The sequence below is a fragment of the Citrus sinensis genome, chromosome 8 (assembly GCF_022201045.2).
Source record: "Citrus sinensis cultivar Valencia sweet orange chromosome 8, DVS_A1.0, whole genome shotgun sequence".
In the NCBI taxonomy this organism is placed as follows: domain Eukaryota; kingdom Viridiplantae; phylum Streptophyta; class Magnoliopsida; order Sapindales; family Rutaceae; genus Citrus; species Citrus sinensis.
In genome coordinates, this window is record NC_068563.1 from 8909135 (window position 1) to 8926699 (window position 17565).

Genomic DNA, 17565 nt, shown 5'->3' on the forward strand with positions numbered 1-17565 from the left:
TGCCCCATGTGGAAAAACAGTATGAACAATAAATGGGCCAGACCAACGAGAGCGTAACTTACCTGGGAATAGGTGCAAGCGAGAATTGAATAAAAGCACTTTCTGACCTGGAGTGAACGATTTTCTCATAATTTGCTTATCATGGAAGACTTTCATTCGTTGCTTGTAAATCTTGGCATTTTCGTACGCGTCATTGCGAATTTCTTCAAGTTCTGCCAGTTGTAATCTTCTTTTTGAGCTGGCATGCTGCATATCAAAGTTGAACTTCTTGATGGCCCAATATGCACGATGTTCGAGTTCCACAGGTAGGTGGCAAGCTTTTCCATACACTAGCCTGTAGGGTGACATCCCAATCGGGGTCTTGAAAGCCGTTCTATATGCCCATAATGCATCATCAAGTCTTAATGACCAATCTTTTCTGTCTGGCCTCACCGTTTTTTCTAATATGTGCTTTATTTCTCGATTGGAGATCTCAACTTGGCCACTGGTTTGCGGATGATACGGGGTCGCCACTTTGTGTGTGATTGAATACTTTGTCAAAAGAGCTTTGAATGCTTTGTTACAAAAGTGGGCACCACCATCACTGATTATTGCTCGAGGGAATCCAAAGCGCGAGACAATGTTGCTTTTCAAAAATCCTATCACCACCTTGTGATCATTGGTCCTACATGGAATTGCTTCTACCCATTTTGAGACGTAGTCAACACCAACCAATATGTATTGATGGCCAAAAGAAGGGGGAAAGGGTCCCATGAAGTCGATACCCCATACGTCAAAAATCTCAACCACTAAAATTGGATTTAGTGGCATCATGTTCCTTCGTGTAATGCTCCCCATTCGTTGACACCTATCACATGAAGAACAGAAAGTGTAAGCGTCTCGAAATATAGATGGCCAATAGAAACCACATTGTAAAACTTTAGTCGCTGTTTTCTTAGCGCTGAAATGGCCTCCACAAGCTTGTTCATGGCAGAATGAAAGGATATTCTGAATTTCATTTTCTGGGACACATCGTCTAACAATTTGGTCTGCACAATACTTGAACAAATACGGGTCATCCCAAAAGAAATTCTTTATTTCCGCAAAGAATTTGATCTTGTCTTGCTTGGTCCAATGCTCTGGAAGTTTACCTGTAACAAGATAATTAACTATATCAGCATACCAAGGTAATACTTCCACATTCATTAATTGTTCATCTGGAAATGACTCATTCAATGGTAATGATTCTGTAATTGTGTCAAAATGGAGACGAGAGAGGTGGTCCGCCACAACATTTTCTGACCCTTTCTTATCTTTGAATTCCAAGTCAAATTCCTGCAAAAGTAACACCCAACGAATTAGTCTAGCTTTTGCATCTTTCTTTGTGAGAAGATATTTAAGAGCAGCATGATCTGTGAACACAATTATTTTACAACCAATGAGATAAGATCGAAATTTTTCTAATGCAAACACTACTGCTAGCATTTCTTTTTCAGTAGTTGAATAGTTCAACTGTGCATCATTTAATGTCATACTAGCATAGTAAATAACATGGGGAATTCGATCAACTCTTTGTCCTAATACTGCTCCTACTGCATAATCAGATGCATCACACATGAGCTCAAATGGTAAGTTCCAGTTTGGGGCCTGAATGATGGGTGATGATGTCAACAATTGCTTTAATTTTTCAAAAGCCATAAGACATGAATCATTAAAGATAAAAGGTACATCCTTAGCAAGTAAATTGCATAAGGGTCTAGAAACTTTGCTAAAATCTTTAATGAAACGTCTATAGAAACCAGCATGCCCAAGGAAAGATCTTACTTCTCTGACTGTTTTAGGTGGAGGAAGATTAGAAATGAGATCCACCTTGGCTTTGTCAACCTCAATACCTTTGCTCGAAATGATGTGACCGAGAACAATACCTTGTTTTACCATAAAATGACATTTCTCCCAATTTAAGACCAAGTTCTTCTCGATACATCTCTGCAGAACTAGTGTTAGATGATGTAAACATTGATCAAACGAGTCACCAAAGACAGAAAAATCATCCATAAAGACTTCAAGGAATCGTTCCACCATATCAGAAAAAATGCTCAACATGCATCGTTGAAATGTAGCAGGTGCATTACATAATCCAAATGGCATTCTCCTATATGCAAATGTGCCAAAAGGGCAAGTGAAAGTAGTTTTCTCTTGATCTTTTGGTGCTATGGGAATCTGATTATATCCTGAGTAACCATCTAGAAAGCAATAAAATTCATGGCCTGCTAATCTATCAAGCATTTGATCAATAAATGGTAAAGGAAAATGGTCTTTACGTGTGACAGAATTCAATTTTCTATAATCAATGCATACACGCCATCCTGTAGTTACTCTAGTGGGTATCAATTCATTATCTGCATTCGTAACTACTGTGACTCCTGACTTTTTGGGGACAACTTGTACAGGACTGACCCATGAACTATCAGAAATTGGGTAAATGATACCTGCGTCTAATAGCTTAAGGACTTCTGTTCTAACAACTTCTTTCATATTAGGATTTAACCGACGTTGCATTTCCCTAGTAGATTTAGCATTTTCATCAAGGTGAATGTAATGCATGCAGTCTACTGGGTTTATACCTTTGATGTCTGCTATGGTCCATCCTAATGCCCCTTTATGCTCTTTTAAAACATCCAACAACTTACCTTTTTGTTCGTCATTGAGGGATGATGAGATGATTACCGGCAGAGTGCTTTCTTCTCCCAAAAACGCATATTCCAAAGTGTTGGGCAATGGTTTGAGCTCGAGTTTCGGTGGTGATTCTGATGATGGAATGAGTTGCTTCTCTGATGGTGCTAGTTGTTCAACTCTTGACTTCCATTTATTAGTGTCCATAGATGGTGCTGAGTCAAGCAGGGCGTTGACCTCATCAACCGATCTGTCAATATCAAAATCCAAACCAAAGTGAGTTAAGCATGTCTGTAAAGGATCATCACTAAGGTTTGAAAGAAAAGTATTATCAACTATTGTTTCTATTAAATCCACATCAACAATTCCATCATCTGCACTGTGAGGTTGTTTGGCAATGTTGAAGATGTTCAGTTCCATAGTCATGTTGCCGAAGGACAACTGCATATTTCCAGTCCTGCATTGAATGTGAGCATCCGCAGTTGCCAAGAAAGGTCGGCCTAGAATAATGGGGATGTGCTTCCTTGAATCCTGTATTGGTTGAGTGTCAATTACAATGAAATCAACAGGAAAATAAAACTTGTCTACCTGGATAAGCACGTCCTCCACAATACCACGAGGTATTTTTGTGGACCGATCTGCAAGTTGTAACACCACTGGAGTTGGGTGTAATTCTCCCAGTCCAAGTTTCATGAATACAGAGTAAGGCAGAAGATTTACACTAGCTCCTAAATCCAACAAAGCATTCTCAATTGTGTGGTTCCCTATACTACATGAGATAGTGGGGGAGCCTGGGTTTTTGCATTTTAAAGGAATTTTATGTTGGAGTATAGAACTAACGTTTTCTGTTAAAAATGCCTTCTTTTGAACATGCATATTTCTCTTTTTAGTACAAAGGTCTTTAAGAAACTTGGCATAAGATGGAACTTGCTTTATAGCATCAAGTAAAGGGATGTTAACACTTACCTGTTTGAAGATTTCGAGAATCTCACCTGTAGATTTTCCCTTTTTTCCTTTCGCTAACCTTTGAGGAAATGGAGCTTTCGGAACGTATTCTCGTGGGTTGGTTTCTTCTTTCTCCTCCGGTGATGAGTCATCAACATTCACAGGTACAATTTGATTTTCTTTTGTCACTGGCATCTCCACCTTGTTGTCGACTTCTTTTCCTTTTCGCAAGGTCATTACTGCTTTGACCTCTCCATGCTGTTGTGGTGAACTGGTACTTGCTTCATGTACTCCTTTAGGATTAGGCACTGGTTGACTTGGAAACTTACCTTTCTCAACGGTCATTGCCAAGGTCTGAACTGAAGAAGCAAGTTGTCCCACCATCTTCTCGAGGCTTGAAACTGATTGGGCTTGTGAGTTGAAGCCCGCTCTCAATTCATTTCGTAGTCCATCAATGGTGCGGTTCTGTTGCTCAATCGTAGAGTGAGTAAGATTCTTGAGATTTTGGAATGAATCCTCCCATGGTCTAGGTTGAGAGTAGTTCTGGTTCTGATTGTATGGTCTAAATGGTGGCTGAGAGGCTTGAGGATTTTGTGGAATTGGTGGAGCTGGAGCTATTGGTCCATTCTGTTGGAATCCTTGAGACCATGAAAAATTGGGGTGGTCTCTCCATCCAGGGTTATATGTGTTGGAGTATGGGTTGTAATTTGATGGCTTTCTCATTACACCTATGGCATTGGCTTGATCTGAGTATGAGTCATGGTCATGTGGCTCTGTTGATTTAGCAGTCGATAATGATGCTATTTGTCGAGAGAGACCTTCAATTATCGCTTTGACTTCTTTAATTTCTGAACTTGATTCGCCAATTTGAACCTCATTTACTCCTTTAATTCTTCTAGTATTCCTGAGTGATCGACTCCGTTGTTGGGAATTATCCGCTTGTCGCTGGAAGAATTCCCAAATTTCTGATGCACTTTTTGACATTAGCTCTCCTCCACTTGTTGCCATTAGCCATTCTTGCACATTTGGTAGTAATCCCTCCAAAAAGTATTGGCATTGGTGCCATTTCTCGTACCCATGATGTGGACACTTCAAGAGTAGCCCATTGAATCGCTCCCATGTTTCGAAAAATTGCTCGTCCTCTCTCTGGGTAAACTCCGAGATTTCCCTGCGAATAGCATTGGTTTTATGCACTGGGAAATATTTATTTAAAAATTTTGTAACCATTTGTTCCCATGATGAAATGCTATTGGCAGGTAAAGTATTTAACCATGAACGAGCTCTATCCTTTAAAGAAAATGGGAATAGTCTAAGTTTGACATCATCGTCTGAAAAATTTTCATATTTAAAAGTTTGACAAATGGCATGAAAATCATTCAGATGATTATATGGATCCTCATTTTCTAGGCCATAAAATGTGGGGAGACAATTTAGCACACTAGGTTTTAATTCGAAACTCCTAGCAGCTACATTTGGGTATCTTATGCATGATGTACTCAAATTAGCTAAGGGACTGAAGTAGTCCTTAAATGGCCTCTCTTGTGGTTGCAAATCCATTTTATTTTTAACGTGTTTGTGTGTGCGAAGTGTTTTTTCTAATTCAAGGTCTATAGGTTCAAGATTAGGTAATAATGACCTACGACCATGCATGCAAAATAAATAAAATAAAAAAAAAATAATAATAAAGATGCAAACAAAACAAAAAATAAAGATGGGAACAAAACAAATAAAAATAAAGAAGAGTGAGAAATTATGATACTAACCTTATTGCGCTATTACAACCTTTCTATAAAAATACACAAAAATAAATACGTGAAAGAAATTAACTAAAAATTAAATTAATAAGATAAACAACAAAAAAAAAATTACAAAGAAAAATAAATGGAAAATTAAATTACAAAATTTTAAAGAAGAGAAAAAGAAAAGAAATACTAACCTTTAAATGTAGATTCACTTTTTTTTCTTTTTTTTTTAATAATAAAAAAAATACAAGAAAACAAATAAAAGAAATTATTCACAAAAATTAATTCTATGAATTAAAATTACTTACCTCCCCGGCAACGGCGCCAAAAACTTGTTGTGCAAATTTTAATGTACTCGCAAGCGCACGAATCTATTGTAGTATAGATCTATGGTGACGAGTGTCGATCCCACGAGGAGGTGGATTTTAATTGTGTAGAATTAATTTTGTAAATGGGTGATTGGATTTATGGTGGAAATGATTTGGAATATGCTAAAACTTAAATTAAAATGGCGAGAATAAATTCTAAAACTGGAATTGAAATGGCGAGAATGAATTGAAGAGAATTCTATTGAAATGACGTACTTGGGTATCTGGATCCGTATCAACATGCATCATGGGCTAAATAATCCGTATTAATGCCAATTAAATCATGAGGGGGGAATCCACACCTCATGAACCACGCTCTAATCAATATGGTGCTAAGGGTTTATCGTGCCAAATAATAATAACCTTATACTAGAGAGCCGGTGTAACCAAGGCGGTATCTAGACAAGATTAGTATTATTTGTCGACGAGAAGTCAAAACATCCACAAAAATTAGAGGGGAAGAGAAAGTAAATTTACCAAATTAAGCCCATGACACATGTTGAGACTTCACCTTCAACCCAAGCTTGAAAGAAAATTAGCCACTCATAATTGAACTAGGGGCAAAATGGGAATTTATTAAAATACGAAGAAAATACAAGATGGAGAAGGAATTACAGAAAATGGATCCCAAAAATGGATTCAGAGATATCAAATTAGGGGGGGATGCCCCCTTTTTATAGATACATGGAGTAAATCATGGCCATCGGATTAAAAACAGTTTGGACGCTCAGGATTGCGCCACGTCATCAGTCAACAGTCCACGGTTTGACCACGCGGATGAACAGTAACACGGTTTGACCCGACTTTGAACAGTAACGCGGTTTGACCCGGATGAACAGTAACGCGGTTTGGTTGAAAATAATCCTGTGTGATGCATGCACCGTACGCGAGATTTTTCGTCCACTGATATGCTGCCACGTCACCATCAACAGTACATAAGAATTTTAGTCCAACAGGATCGTGACACCTCATCAGTCAATGCCACATCATCGGTCAATGCCACGTCATCATCCGTTTATGTGAACAGTGTCGTGAACAGTAACGTATACAGTACCATACACGTGAATAGCACTGTACATGTGAATAGTGCCATTTTTCCTTTTATGCTCCTCCTAAGGTTTTCGACCGTCCTGAGTTCAAAAGTGATGTCCGTTTTGCCGTCTGATCTCTCCTTTATTGTGAAATGACTATAATGCCCCTAAAATACATAAAATACTTAATTAAAATAAAACACATGTAATTAAATCACAAGAAGGTTAAATATATAAAAGTAAGGGTTGTTAGTAAGACTTAAAATGTAAAATGACGGTTTTCTCCTTTATAAATATGCATTTTCTAACACTCAACATTTGACTGACATATGCATGTTGCTCTGTATTTGCTACAACAGTTTGTCTTAATTGTATTTATTTTAATTCCCTATTTCGGTTGATCACCCATTTAGTGGTTACTAGTTAAGAAGGAGCCTAAAAAATGTCTAACTTAGTGGAAAAAATTAAGACAATACTTGGTTTTAGATAGAGTTTCCCAAGTTGAGTTAATCTCGATTTAAATAGGGTCATGCTTGATCTAAGATTAGTGAAGAACTAGACATATGGATTCACCTTGTAGAGTAATTGAAACCTAGAATGCATAATGTTATATATAATGTTAGCATAATAACTGATCACTGTTAGGTTGCATATGGATATATGATATTTAACAAGCGACAACTAAGGATGCATGAGGGATTCTGCCTAGTGTTATAGTAAATGTTGTAGCAACATGTTCTTAATTAGAAAAATAATCAAAACTATTAAGTGAGTTTAATCACTCAACTACTCATTTCTTATTGATTACATCTTCGTGTTTGATTTAAGATTTCCTTTATTGTATTTTTAATTTAGTTAAATTATTAGTTTATTTAATTATTTTATTTTAATTTAATCTAAATTGCACTATCAGAATTGCTGTAGCAAATCTGATAACATCAATCCCTGTGGAGACGATCTTGAATACTTATCATTATATTACTTGTTATGTACACTTGCACATTGACACCCATAACATTAGAATTCACACACCATGGTAGCATAAAAGGGCCAGAGGGAAGAGTGACCTTATATGAAGACCTCGTTGGAGTTGGCCAAAAGATTGTAATCGAGAGTTTTATGAACGTGAAATGGAAAGGGTAAAAGGAAATTGTTGTGTTAGTGAGGGTAAAATGGTATTAGGTTGGGTCAAGGATGGCAGAGGTAGTTGGTGGGTGGTGTTCCTAATGGCTGAAGACATAGTAATCACCGTTTGGGAAAAAACGTGAGATCCACGCTGTTGGACCTCATTTGCAGTTAGTTGGTGGGACGCAAAGGGTTACTGCATAAGGTTGAGATGGGTTAAGGTAGAGATCAACAGCCTTTGGGTGGCAGCAACAACAACCAAAATGCCAGCGACAACATAGAGGTTGGTTTGTGATAACTCTAGGAAATGAGAGTTATTACATCAATTCTAGACTTGAATCAAGATCACTTAGGGAACAAATAAGGTGTTTTTATTACATTTTGGTTACATTTTGCATAAACATTCATTTTAGTTGAGTTCTAATAAGTTTTGCTTGAATCAAAGTAATTTGTACTAAAAACAGGTGCATAACTGTAGGTTCTCAGAAAGTCTTAATTCATGAGGGGATGTTGAGACATTAGATGAGCAAGAGGAGGAAAGAAGATGGCCACAAAAGAAGAAAAGCTCAATCGGGAATGATGCGGTGCTGTTGCGGATGTTAGAGCAACCCGTGCTGTAGCAATCTGGGAACAATGCGGGAGAAAACTTAGGCGCGGGTCAGCGCATGTTTCCTAATTTAACGCATGCACGCTCATGGGCTTTTGTTTACCTTAATTTGCAATATAAAAGGGAGGCGTGCACCACAGAGGAGGCGGCAAGGGAATTATCATTAGAATAATTACAAAGGGAAGAAGAAGAAGATCAGAATTGAAGAGTGTTGTTTCGGCAACATTGGAGAATCGTGCAGAATTAGTTGGATTTGTCTTTCACCGTGCTCAACTTATATTTATCTTCTTCCTTTAATTGTTTTGATGTATTCCGAGATCAATATATTTATGTTTATTTTTCTCCTTCAGATTATGAACTAAATTTACTTGTAGTTGAGTGACAAATAATCCAATGGATTCTTGACTGTTCTTATATGTTATTATGGCACTGCTGTAGCATTTTACTCTAGTAGTTTTTATGAATATAACTGTTATTTCGGTTGACCACCCATTTAATAGTTTCAGTTAAGATAGAGCAGCAAAAGGGCATGTCTTAGCGGATATTATTAGAGTATTACTTGATCTTAATTTGAGTTTCCTGGATTAGGTTATCTTGAATCCCATAAGGGCAATACTTGAAGTAAGATTTGTGACACACTAGACATAGGTGTTCACCTTGTAGGGTGGAGAGACTAAAAGTTATAATGCCATACCATAAGTATCTCAGCAACTGGTCATTATTAATAGATTTAAGGGTATGAGACTTCCAATATGCGATAGCTGAGGATGCAGATTTATTCTGCCCAGTGCTGCAACATTTGCTATAACAACTGGTGCTAACTTGATAAACAACAGTCATCCCATAAGGAGAGTTTGATCATTCAACTACTATGATCTCAATTGAATCTTAGACACATTTAATCTAGTTTATTTCATTACACTATTATTTTATTTAATTCTTTTGCAATCCTTAATTACATTAGACGTCACTTTGAAATTGTTTGCTTTGGTCCTAAGTTGATTTGCACTATTGTGATTGCTTTAACATTTTGAGTAACATTAATCCCTGTGGAGACGATCTTGAATACTCATCACTTTATTACTTGTTGTGAATGCTTGCACATTGGCATTGGTAGTAATTGCTTATTACAAATAACCAACAATTTGTAACAAAGGGTGAGAGGTTGAATCATCACAAGAAAGTGGAGGTAGTTGAGATAGAGGCTACTGTGACTACTGGAGGTTGCCAGTAGGGGGAGGGTGTTCCAGCAATAGCTAGTGACCACCACCTGCAGCGGGTGGTGCCATGCCAGTGGCCGAAGCTTGAAGGAAGAGAAGCAACTAGTTGAGAGAAAACTTGAGAGGAGAATGCTTGAGTTAAAAGTTATCATTTGTAAGTTCTTTAAATTTAAACCATTTATTGAAAATATGGGTTACCACTACGCTATGGCCTAAGTGACTGCTTTAAAGTTACTTTTAACCAAAATTTGTCAATTACGAAGTAATTAAATTAATTTTTCTTAATTTAAAATGATTTGGGAAGTAGTGAGTGAAATGAAGCAAAATAGGTTGCTAAATAAACACACGTTTAGTGTGATTTTTGGGAGATATGCCATAGCTTAGATCGGGGAGAGATAATGAAGCAATAAATGCTTTCAGCAAATTGTAGAAGTTTATATTGAAGCTAGAGAATTGATGGATTTTTAATAGAATGATTGATATTGGAGTATGTCAAGACACGCATAGAGGATTTGATATTGGAGAAGATTTCACGAGGCAAAAACATTTAAAATGGATTAATGGAAGAAATAAAGGTTTCTGAATGATGAATTTTATTAAAAAGTCTAAATTAATAAAAACAAGGTTTTGGGTAGAGATAGTAATGGGCACCGCTTGCTGTGAGTTTGTCAATACCAAACCTGCACCCATACAAAACATAAATCACCAAACTGTAAGTTTTAATTTTTTTTTCAAGAAAATCCACATTTAAAATCACAATATATTCAATATGCAAATTTATAACAATAACCTAAAATAGTAAAATTGCACATAAAACACTCAATTTGAAATTTAATCAATGTAAATGAAAATTAAAATTCCAACATCAATCCAACAATTACTCAAATTTAAGTACGAAATACAGAAGTCCATCAAAACTCAAAGTGCTTTCAATCAATTTAAAAGAAACCACAATCTAGTATTCAAAATTAATAGTAGCGGAGGCACCATCAACAACTACAGAATCAGTAGTGGTAGTAATTATAGAATCATTGGTGAAGTTAGCAATAAGAACAATAGCTGCATAATCAACAGTGGTGGTGGCTGCAGAATCAGCAGGCCCTTCAGCAGCTGTAATAGTACGACACAATTGTCGGTAGAGAAGGGAGTTGGGCGTTGGCTATTTGGATTGAGAAAGGGGTTAGCAGTAGGGTAGGTGAGCGACTCACTCTCACAGCTAAAGTTAGATGATAGATTAGTTTCCTTTAGTTTACTTTAGATGAAAGATTGACTGAAGAATTAAATGGACTTTAGGGCTTACGCACTATAGCTGCACACTACGTTTACACACTTTTAAATTATAATTGTGTTTTGAACTTATCCTAGAGACAGCGCCAAAACTTGCCAATAAATTTCACATCCTTATTTGAAGTAATAGTATTTGGAACACCACACAAATCCACCACTCTCAAAAGAACAAATACTCAACTGTGACAAAATCTTTAGTCTTCTTACAAGTAATAAAATGCATTATCTTAAAAAACCTTTTTACCACAACCAATATGGAATCTCAAGAAGTTCTTGTTCGAGACAAATTTAATAGAAAATCATGGATAAATCTAACCAAATATTCTCTAGAACAGGCATATGTCTTTTGCCATCTTGACAAATCCGATACCTCTGATAATCTTGCGCACATATTTATTCAAATGCGGCCAATAATATCACTCTTCCACAAGTGCTTTTATCTTATCTCTTCCAATATAACTGCTCAATCCTTTTTCATGCAACTCAAAGATAATCTGATCCCTTAAACAACTTTTAGGCACATATAACTAATTAGCCTTGAATAGATACCCATCTTGAATGAGAAAATCCTCTACATTATGAAGATTGACACACTAATCCCAAAAAATGCACAAAGTCTTCATCCTTAACATATAACTCTTTTAAGCACTCAAAACCCAATAACCTTATTGACTAGAGTTACTAGTAAAAGTGCTTGCCCACCTACTAAATCCACCACTTTATCTTGATGCCCAGATTTGTGCTTTAGAATAAAAGTGAACTTCTGCATATAAGTCACTGATCTCTCATGCAACTTAGATCTTGCTGGCTATTAAAGTACTTTAATACTTGATGGTCATTATAAAACACAAACTTCTTTTGAATCAAGTGAGGCCCCCATGATTTTGATGTCTTAAGGATTGCATAAAACTCTTGGTCATAATTAGACCACTTTTTCCATGCTTCTTTCAACTTCTCGCTCATATACTCAAATAGTCATTCCTCTTGAGAAGGAAAAAAATTTAATACCTTTACCATAAGCATCACATTTGACTTCAAATAATAAGTTGATGCTAGGCAAGACTAGCATAGGAGTAGTTGACAACTTCTCTTTTAATAAAGCAAAGCTTGCCTCTTGCTCTTTTCCCCATTTAAACATCTTTTTCTTTAAACGCTCCGTAATAAGTATGGTTGTAATCTAAAACTGTGAATAAATCTCCTATAAGACTTTGCCAGCTAATGAAAATGTCTAATTTTAGGCGTTGTCTTGGGTATAATCCATTATCTAATAGCTTGTATCTTCAACTTAATGGATCGAATCCCATTAACATTAATTATAAAACCCAAAAAATCCATGTTACTCTGCAGAAAGCTTCACTTTTCAGATTATTGTAAAGTTTATTTCTCCGCAACATTTCTATACCTATTCTTAAATGTTCTAGGTGTGTCACCACATCAACATAATAAACCAAAATATCGTCAAGATGCATCACAACAAATTTATAGGAAAATGGTTTAAGAACATGATCCATTAGGCGCACAAAGATACTAGGCATATTTAATAATCCAAATGGTATAACTAACCACTCATACAACCTTTTTTTTAAAAATTATTTTAAACTCTATCTTTAGCTCAGCACTAGGCTTAATTCTAATATAATGATATCCACTGCGCAAGTCTAACGTTGAGGAAAAACCTGAGCACCATTTAACCAATCTAGCAGATCTCGAAAAGTTTGGAATAAGAAAAATGGTACCTTACTATAAATTGTGTAATCCACCTATTGTCCACACACATATGCCGACATTGATTCTTTTTCGATGCAAACAAAGCTGGTATAGTACATGGACTCATACTCTCATGAATCAATCCTTTCCGTAATAACTCATCAACTAGTCCTTGTAAGATTGCATGCCCGTGAGCAGTGGCGGACCCAGGAAATAAATTCAGAAGGGGCTTAATATAAATTGATTAAAACAAATTCGACAAGATAATAAAAGCCAACTGAAAAAATAATAAGTAAAATATTCAATTTTATTGACATAATCATTTTTAAAACTTCTTCAACTGTTCTCGACGTGTTTTCATATTTTGAAAACGTCGAATAATATCTTCATTGTCAATACAAGCAAATACATCTTTTTCTATGTATACAAGTAAGTTATCATTCAGCCATTGATCACTCATCCGGTTTCGAAGTCGATTCTTCACAAAATTCATGGCTGAAAATACTCTTTCTACAGTGGCAGTAGCTACAGGTAGAATTAAAGCTAATGTAACCAATTGGTAAACTAACGGGTACACCTTGTCCTTTTTAGTCTTAACCATTGTCCTTGCAAGTTCACCAATCCCTTTCAATTCTGAAAATTCTGCACTAGATCGTAAATCCATAATGTATACATTAAGTTGCATCTCAAGTGCTATAAGATCTATTGCAGAAAAAGCTTTAGGATAAAATTCAGCAAGTCGCAGTAATTTTTCCTTGTCAAAAGCTGCAAACAAATCATTTGGACATAGACAAGCCAAACAAATAAGCAACTCAGTATTTGACTCATTGAAACGATTATTTAGCTCTTGAAGTTGCATGTCTAAGACAACATAAAATAACTCAACTCGATACCGATGTAAATTTGTGATCTCTCGAGCTTTATGGCGTGATCGCCCTGGAATTAAAAACAAATCATCCATATCTAAAACATCGATACCATGCTTGCTACAGAAAGTAGAAACTTGACCAAATAAAGAATCCCATCCACTATCTCTCAACTTCTGAAGGTTATGCTTATAAACTTCAACCAATTTTACAGCATTCAAAATATCTTGATCTTTCCTTTGTAGTGCTCGTGACAATTCATTTGCATAGCCAAGAATATTTTTCATTAAGAATAAACAAAATACGAAATCAAATGATTGCATCAACTTCAATAGCGTATTAGCTTGAAATCTTTGTTCAGAATTTCCTTCAACTTCAATTACCTCAAGCACATCAACCACAGATGGAAATATAGAAATTATGCTCATTAACGTACCATAATGAGAAGACCAGCGTGTATCAGCAGAACGCTTTAAAGTAATCTCCTGATTCAAACCTTGTCCACTTGAAAGCTCGCCTTTACCTAATGCTTCAATAACTGCAAGAGCATGTTTCTCATGTAGAATGTCATGACATTTAGCTGACACTCCAACAACATTAACTAGCATTGAAACTAAATTGAATAAAGAATTAACTTCCTCATGCTTTTTTGCACGGAATAAGAGCCAACTGAAGTTGATGAGTAAAACAGTGAACATAATAAGTAGATTCATTCTCCTCTAAGATGAGCATTTTCAAACCATTAAACTCACCCTGCATATTACTTGCCCCATCATAACCTTGCCCACGTAACATTGACAAACTCAATCCAAACCTTGAAAACATATTATCAAGAGATTCTTTAAGTGAGGCAGCTGTAGTGCTAGAAACATGTTCAATGCCTACAAAACGTTCAACCACATATCCATTCTTACCCACATAACGTAATACAACAGCCATTTGCTCTTTTGTAGATATATCACGAGACTCATCAATTAGAACAGAAAATAATGCACCATCCATCTCTCTAATAATAGCATTAGTAGTTTCAGTTGCAACACAACTTACAATATCTTTTTGGATCTTTGGAGATGTCATTTGCAGATTTAGAGGAGTATTTTTTAAAGTAACAACATTAATATCTTCATTATGATCAGCAAGGAAGTGTAAAAGCTCAAGAAAATTCCCTCTGTTGCTTGAACCATCAGACTCATCATGCCCACGAAATGCTAGCCCTTGATTTAAAAGAAATCGAATACAATCAACAACAGCATTCAAGCGAGTTTCATATTTACTTTGAGTTTTCTTGGATTGTCTTTCAAAAATGTTGCAATATGTTGTTTCTGATTCATCAACCTTTCACATTTTGCCTAGCTCGATTATGGGCACTATTGACACCTCCTTCATGAATCTTTAATTTTTCTTTTTTTTTTCCAATTTTTAAATCCTTTCCCAGTAAAAGTATCACTGCCTGCTTGATCACCATTATCTTCTTTGAAAAGATAACAAAAAAGACAATATGCAGACTTTTCTTTTATACTATATTCCAGCCAAGAACCAAATTCTTTGAACCAATCCGAAACAAATCGTCGTTGTTGATTTCCAAATTTCTCAAATTTAAAATTGTGCCCCTTAGGTTGAAAAGGACCCCTTTGTAAGTATGTTCTTCGAACTTGATCTCGAATATTACAATTATAACTATCAATACAAGGTCGTAAGCCAGGGTCAGCCGGCAAATTTTGTAAATTGACTTCATATGAACCATGACTAGTTCCTTCTAAAGGAGATGGGAGTTGTGGTTTCTTTTTAAAAAAATTTTCCATATCTGTTTCAAATCAAATAAAACTATTAATTATTAGATTAAATTTCACAATAAGGCTAAATCCTAACAAAATAATGAACAAGAATAATTAATTTAATACAAATTTGATATTATAAAAACATTATTTGACAACACACTCAATGGGGCTCACGGGAAAGATACATGATTGTAAATTTTACTTTTTCAATTGCTCATTTATTTGCATTAACAAAGTGATTGCTTTTAATTATAATTTATATAATAAATTATACACCACTTTCATCATTTCACAGAGCACCCACTATCCCACCACTTTCCCTTTCAATTTTAATATTAAAGAATTGCTCAATTTTCACAAATCAACTTTTACTTTTGGAATTTTGTATATAGCTATCAGAATAAGAATTGATGAATGAAGTTAGAGAGATGCAGCACATTCATTCGGCCAGAATCATTAGTCAAACTTCAAAACAACATTCAAGCACAATACCTGTTTCAATCTATGGGCTATGGCTGATCTAGCAAGGGACGAAATCATGAAAGGATCAGCGATCGCGGCGACAGATAACAACGAGTTGGTGGCAGACTAGCAGCAAGAATGGAAACGTTCGTCAGTGGCGGTGGCCAGTCTTTGTGATTTGGTGATTCACAGTTTCATGATTTTGGGGTTTGTTTTTTTATTCCTTTAATTTTTTTATTATTAATATAAAATGATGAGTTTTGTAAGTTAGTTTTAAATTAGAATTTGATTAAATTAAAAAGTTTTTATTATTTAAATGGATTTAATTTCAAAGCCCAAAATACTTTATTTTTGTTGAGAAAAGTTATTGGACTTAATAATTAGAAGGGCCTTTACGGGCTAAATTTAAAAAAATTTTAAGGCTCAGGGGGGGCTTAAGCCCCTCCTGGGCCTTAATTGGGTCCGCCCATGCCCGTGAGGGCTTATTAGATAGTGATGCATGTTAGGCAACTCATACTAAGAACTAGGTCTATATGATGCTGTATATCTTATTAATAATGGCAGCCATCTACCATCTCTAATGGCGTAATATAAGCAAACTCAGCTAACAATGGCTGCATTACTTCAGGATAATTTTTACACAAAATTATTTTTCTTTCTCCAGCTTCTTTCAACCATCACAATCATCTTCCAAATGACTTTTGACAATAGCAAGAAAGTTTGTTCATTCAGCCTTAGAATTCTTCTTTTTGTTCACTAAATGCACTGAACCAAATTTCTATTTATTCAACCAAAACTCATGCACATTACTCTTTCCTCCATGAATTGCATCAACATTGAACTGCCTAAGTCTGCCAACAAAATAGATGGCATGCATCCATATCTCCCACAATGTACACCACACCACTCTTATAAATCTTCTCAATGAAGAAAGGAATACGACACACCTATGTTACTAGTGTTTCTCTTCTCTTCTTTATCCACCCTATTTGTAAGGTGCTAGATGTTTTTCTATTGAAAGTCCCACCACTTCGACTAGTGCCCTTGGAGCTATGTTCTAGTTACTGCTAGTTGCACGCCTTTTTGTTGTTGTTGTTGCCATGTGTCAAAATCGTTTTGAGCTCGTTATCCTCTTAAAATTTTAGTGCTAATAAAATCTTTTCCCCACTACAATTTAACATCTTTCCTTCATCTGCTTATAACTCTAAAGCTTTTTCGTTATCCCCATTCTCAATGTTGTCTGCCTCTACCTCACTAATTGCAACCTCTAACAAATTCAAAATTTCAGGACAACAATCACTCGATTGGTGCCCTAGTTCTTACATTTCAAACACTTGTTTAGAATAAAATTTGTTTATGGGTTATTTTACATCTATGGTTTGTACTGCTGCTACCTTAGCTGTTGTTGTGGAGTTTGTTGTGTTTGACTACTTGCAGCCCATGTTTTCTGTCTGTTTTCAATGTCAATATTGCTTAGTCGATTCTATAGATCAGTAAGTTGTTGCTACTGAGTTCTAAAAATAGCTCTATGATTTCATTCTTCCAACTTCTTTGCCCTAGTAACTGCCAAACCGAATCTACAACCTCATCTTATATCTCTTATTTCAATATACCAATATACTTCGTACATGTTTAAAACTCTGGATTATCCATATCAATTTTGGTGCGTAAATGATATTTTTTTTTATATTCATCTACATTATGATTTCTGTGCCTGCAGTTCTGATATTTCAAATACAACTGCTACTGGTAATTTTTTTTGTAGGAAATGCTCT

General features: G+C 35.7%; 2 protein-coding genes and 1 non-coding gene across 3 annotated transcripts; 1 reads left to right on the forward strand and 2 right to left on the reverse strand.

The window, feature by feature from the left end:
• Positions 1–4669: 4669 nt before the first annotated feature.
• LOC127899552 (small nucleolar RNA R71) lies at positions 4670–4773 on the forward strand. The gene has a single exon (XR_008051430.1). It is a non-coding gene; the product is annotated as a small nucleolar RNA R71 (small nucleolar RNA).
• Positions 4774–13009: 8236 nt separating this feature from the next.
• Positions 13010–14158, reverse strand: LOC127899278 (uncharacterized). The gene has a single exon (XM_052432624.1). It carries the CDS (start codon positions 14156–14158, stop codon positions 13010–13012), a length of 1149 nt encoding a protein of 382 aa, XP_052288584.1.
• Positions 14159–14189: 31 nt separating this feature from the next.
• On the reverse strand, positions 14190–15015 carry LOC127899279 (uncharacterized). The gene is made up of 2 exons (XM_052432625.1): positions 14886–15015; positions 14190–14764 (listed from the first exon to the last, which is right to left on the reverse strand). The coding sequence occupies exons 1-2, from the start codon at positions 15013–15015 to the stop codon at positions 14190–14192; spliced, it is 705 nt and encodes a 234-aa protein (XP_052288585.1).
• Positions 15016–17565: the final 2550 nt, after the last annotated feature.

Coding starts and splice junctions, on each gene's coding strand:
- LOC127899279 (XM_052432625.1), bottom strand. CDS start 15,015: ATGGTGATCAAGCAGGCAGTGATACTTTTACTGGGAAAGGATTTAAAA. Junction 14,765..14,885: donor AGCTAGGCAAAATGTGAAAG/GTTGATGAATCA, acceptor TTTTAAATCAAG/GGCTAGCATTTCGTGGGCAT.
- LOC127899278 (XM_052432624.1), bottom strand. CDS start 14,158: ATGCTAGTTAATGTTGTTGGAGTGTCAGCTAAATGTCATGACATTCTA.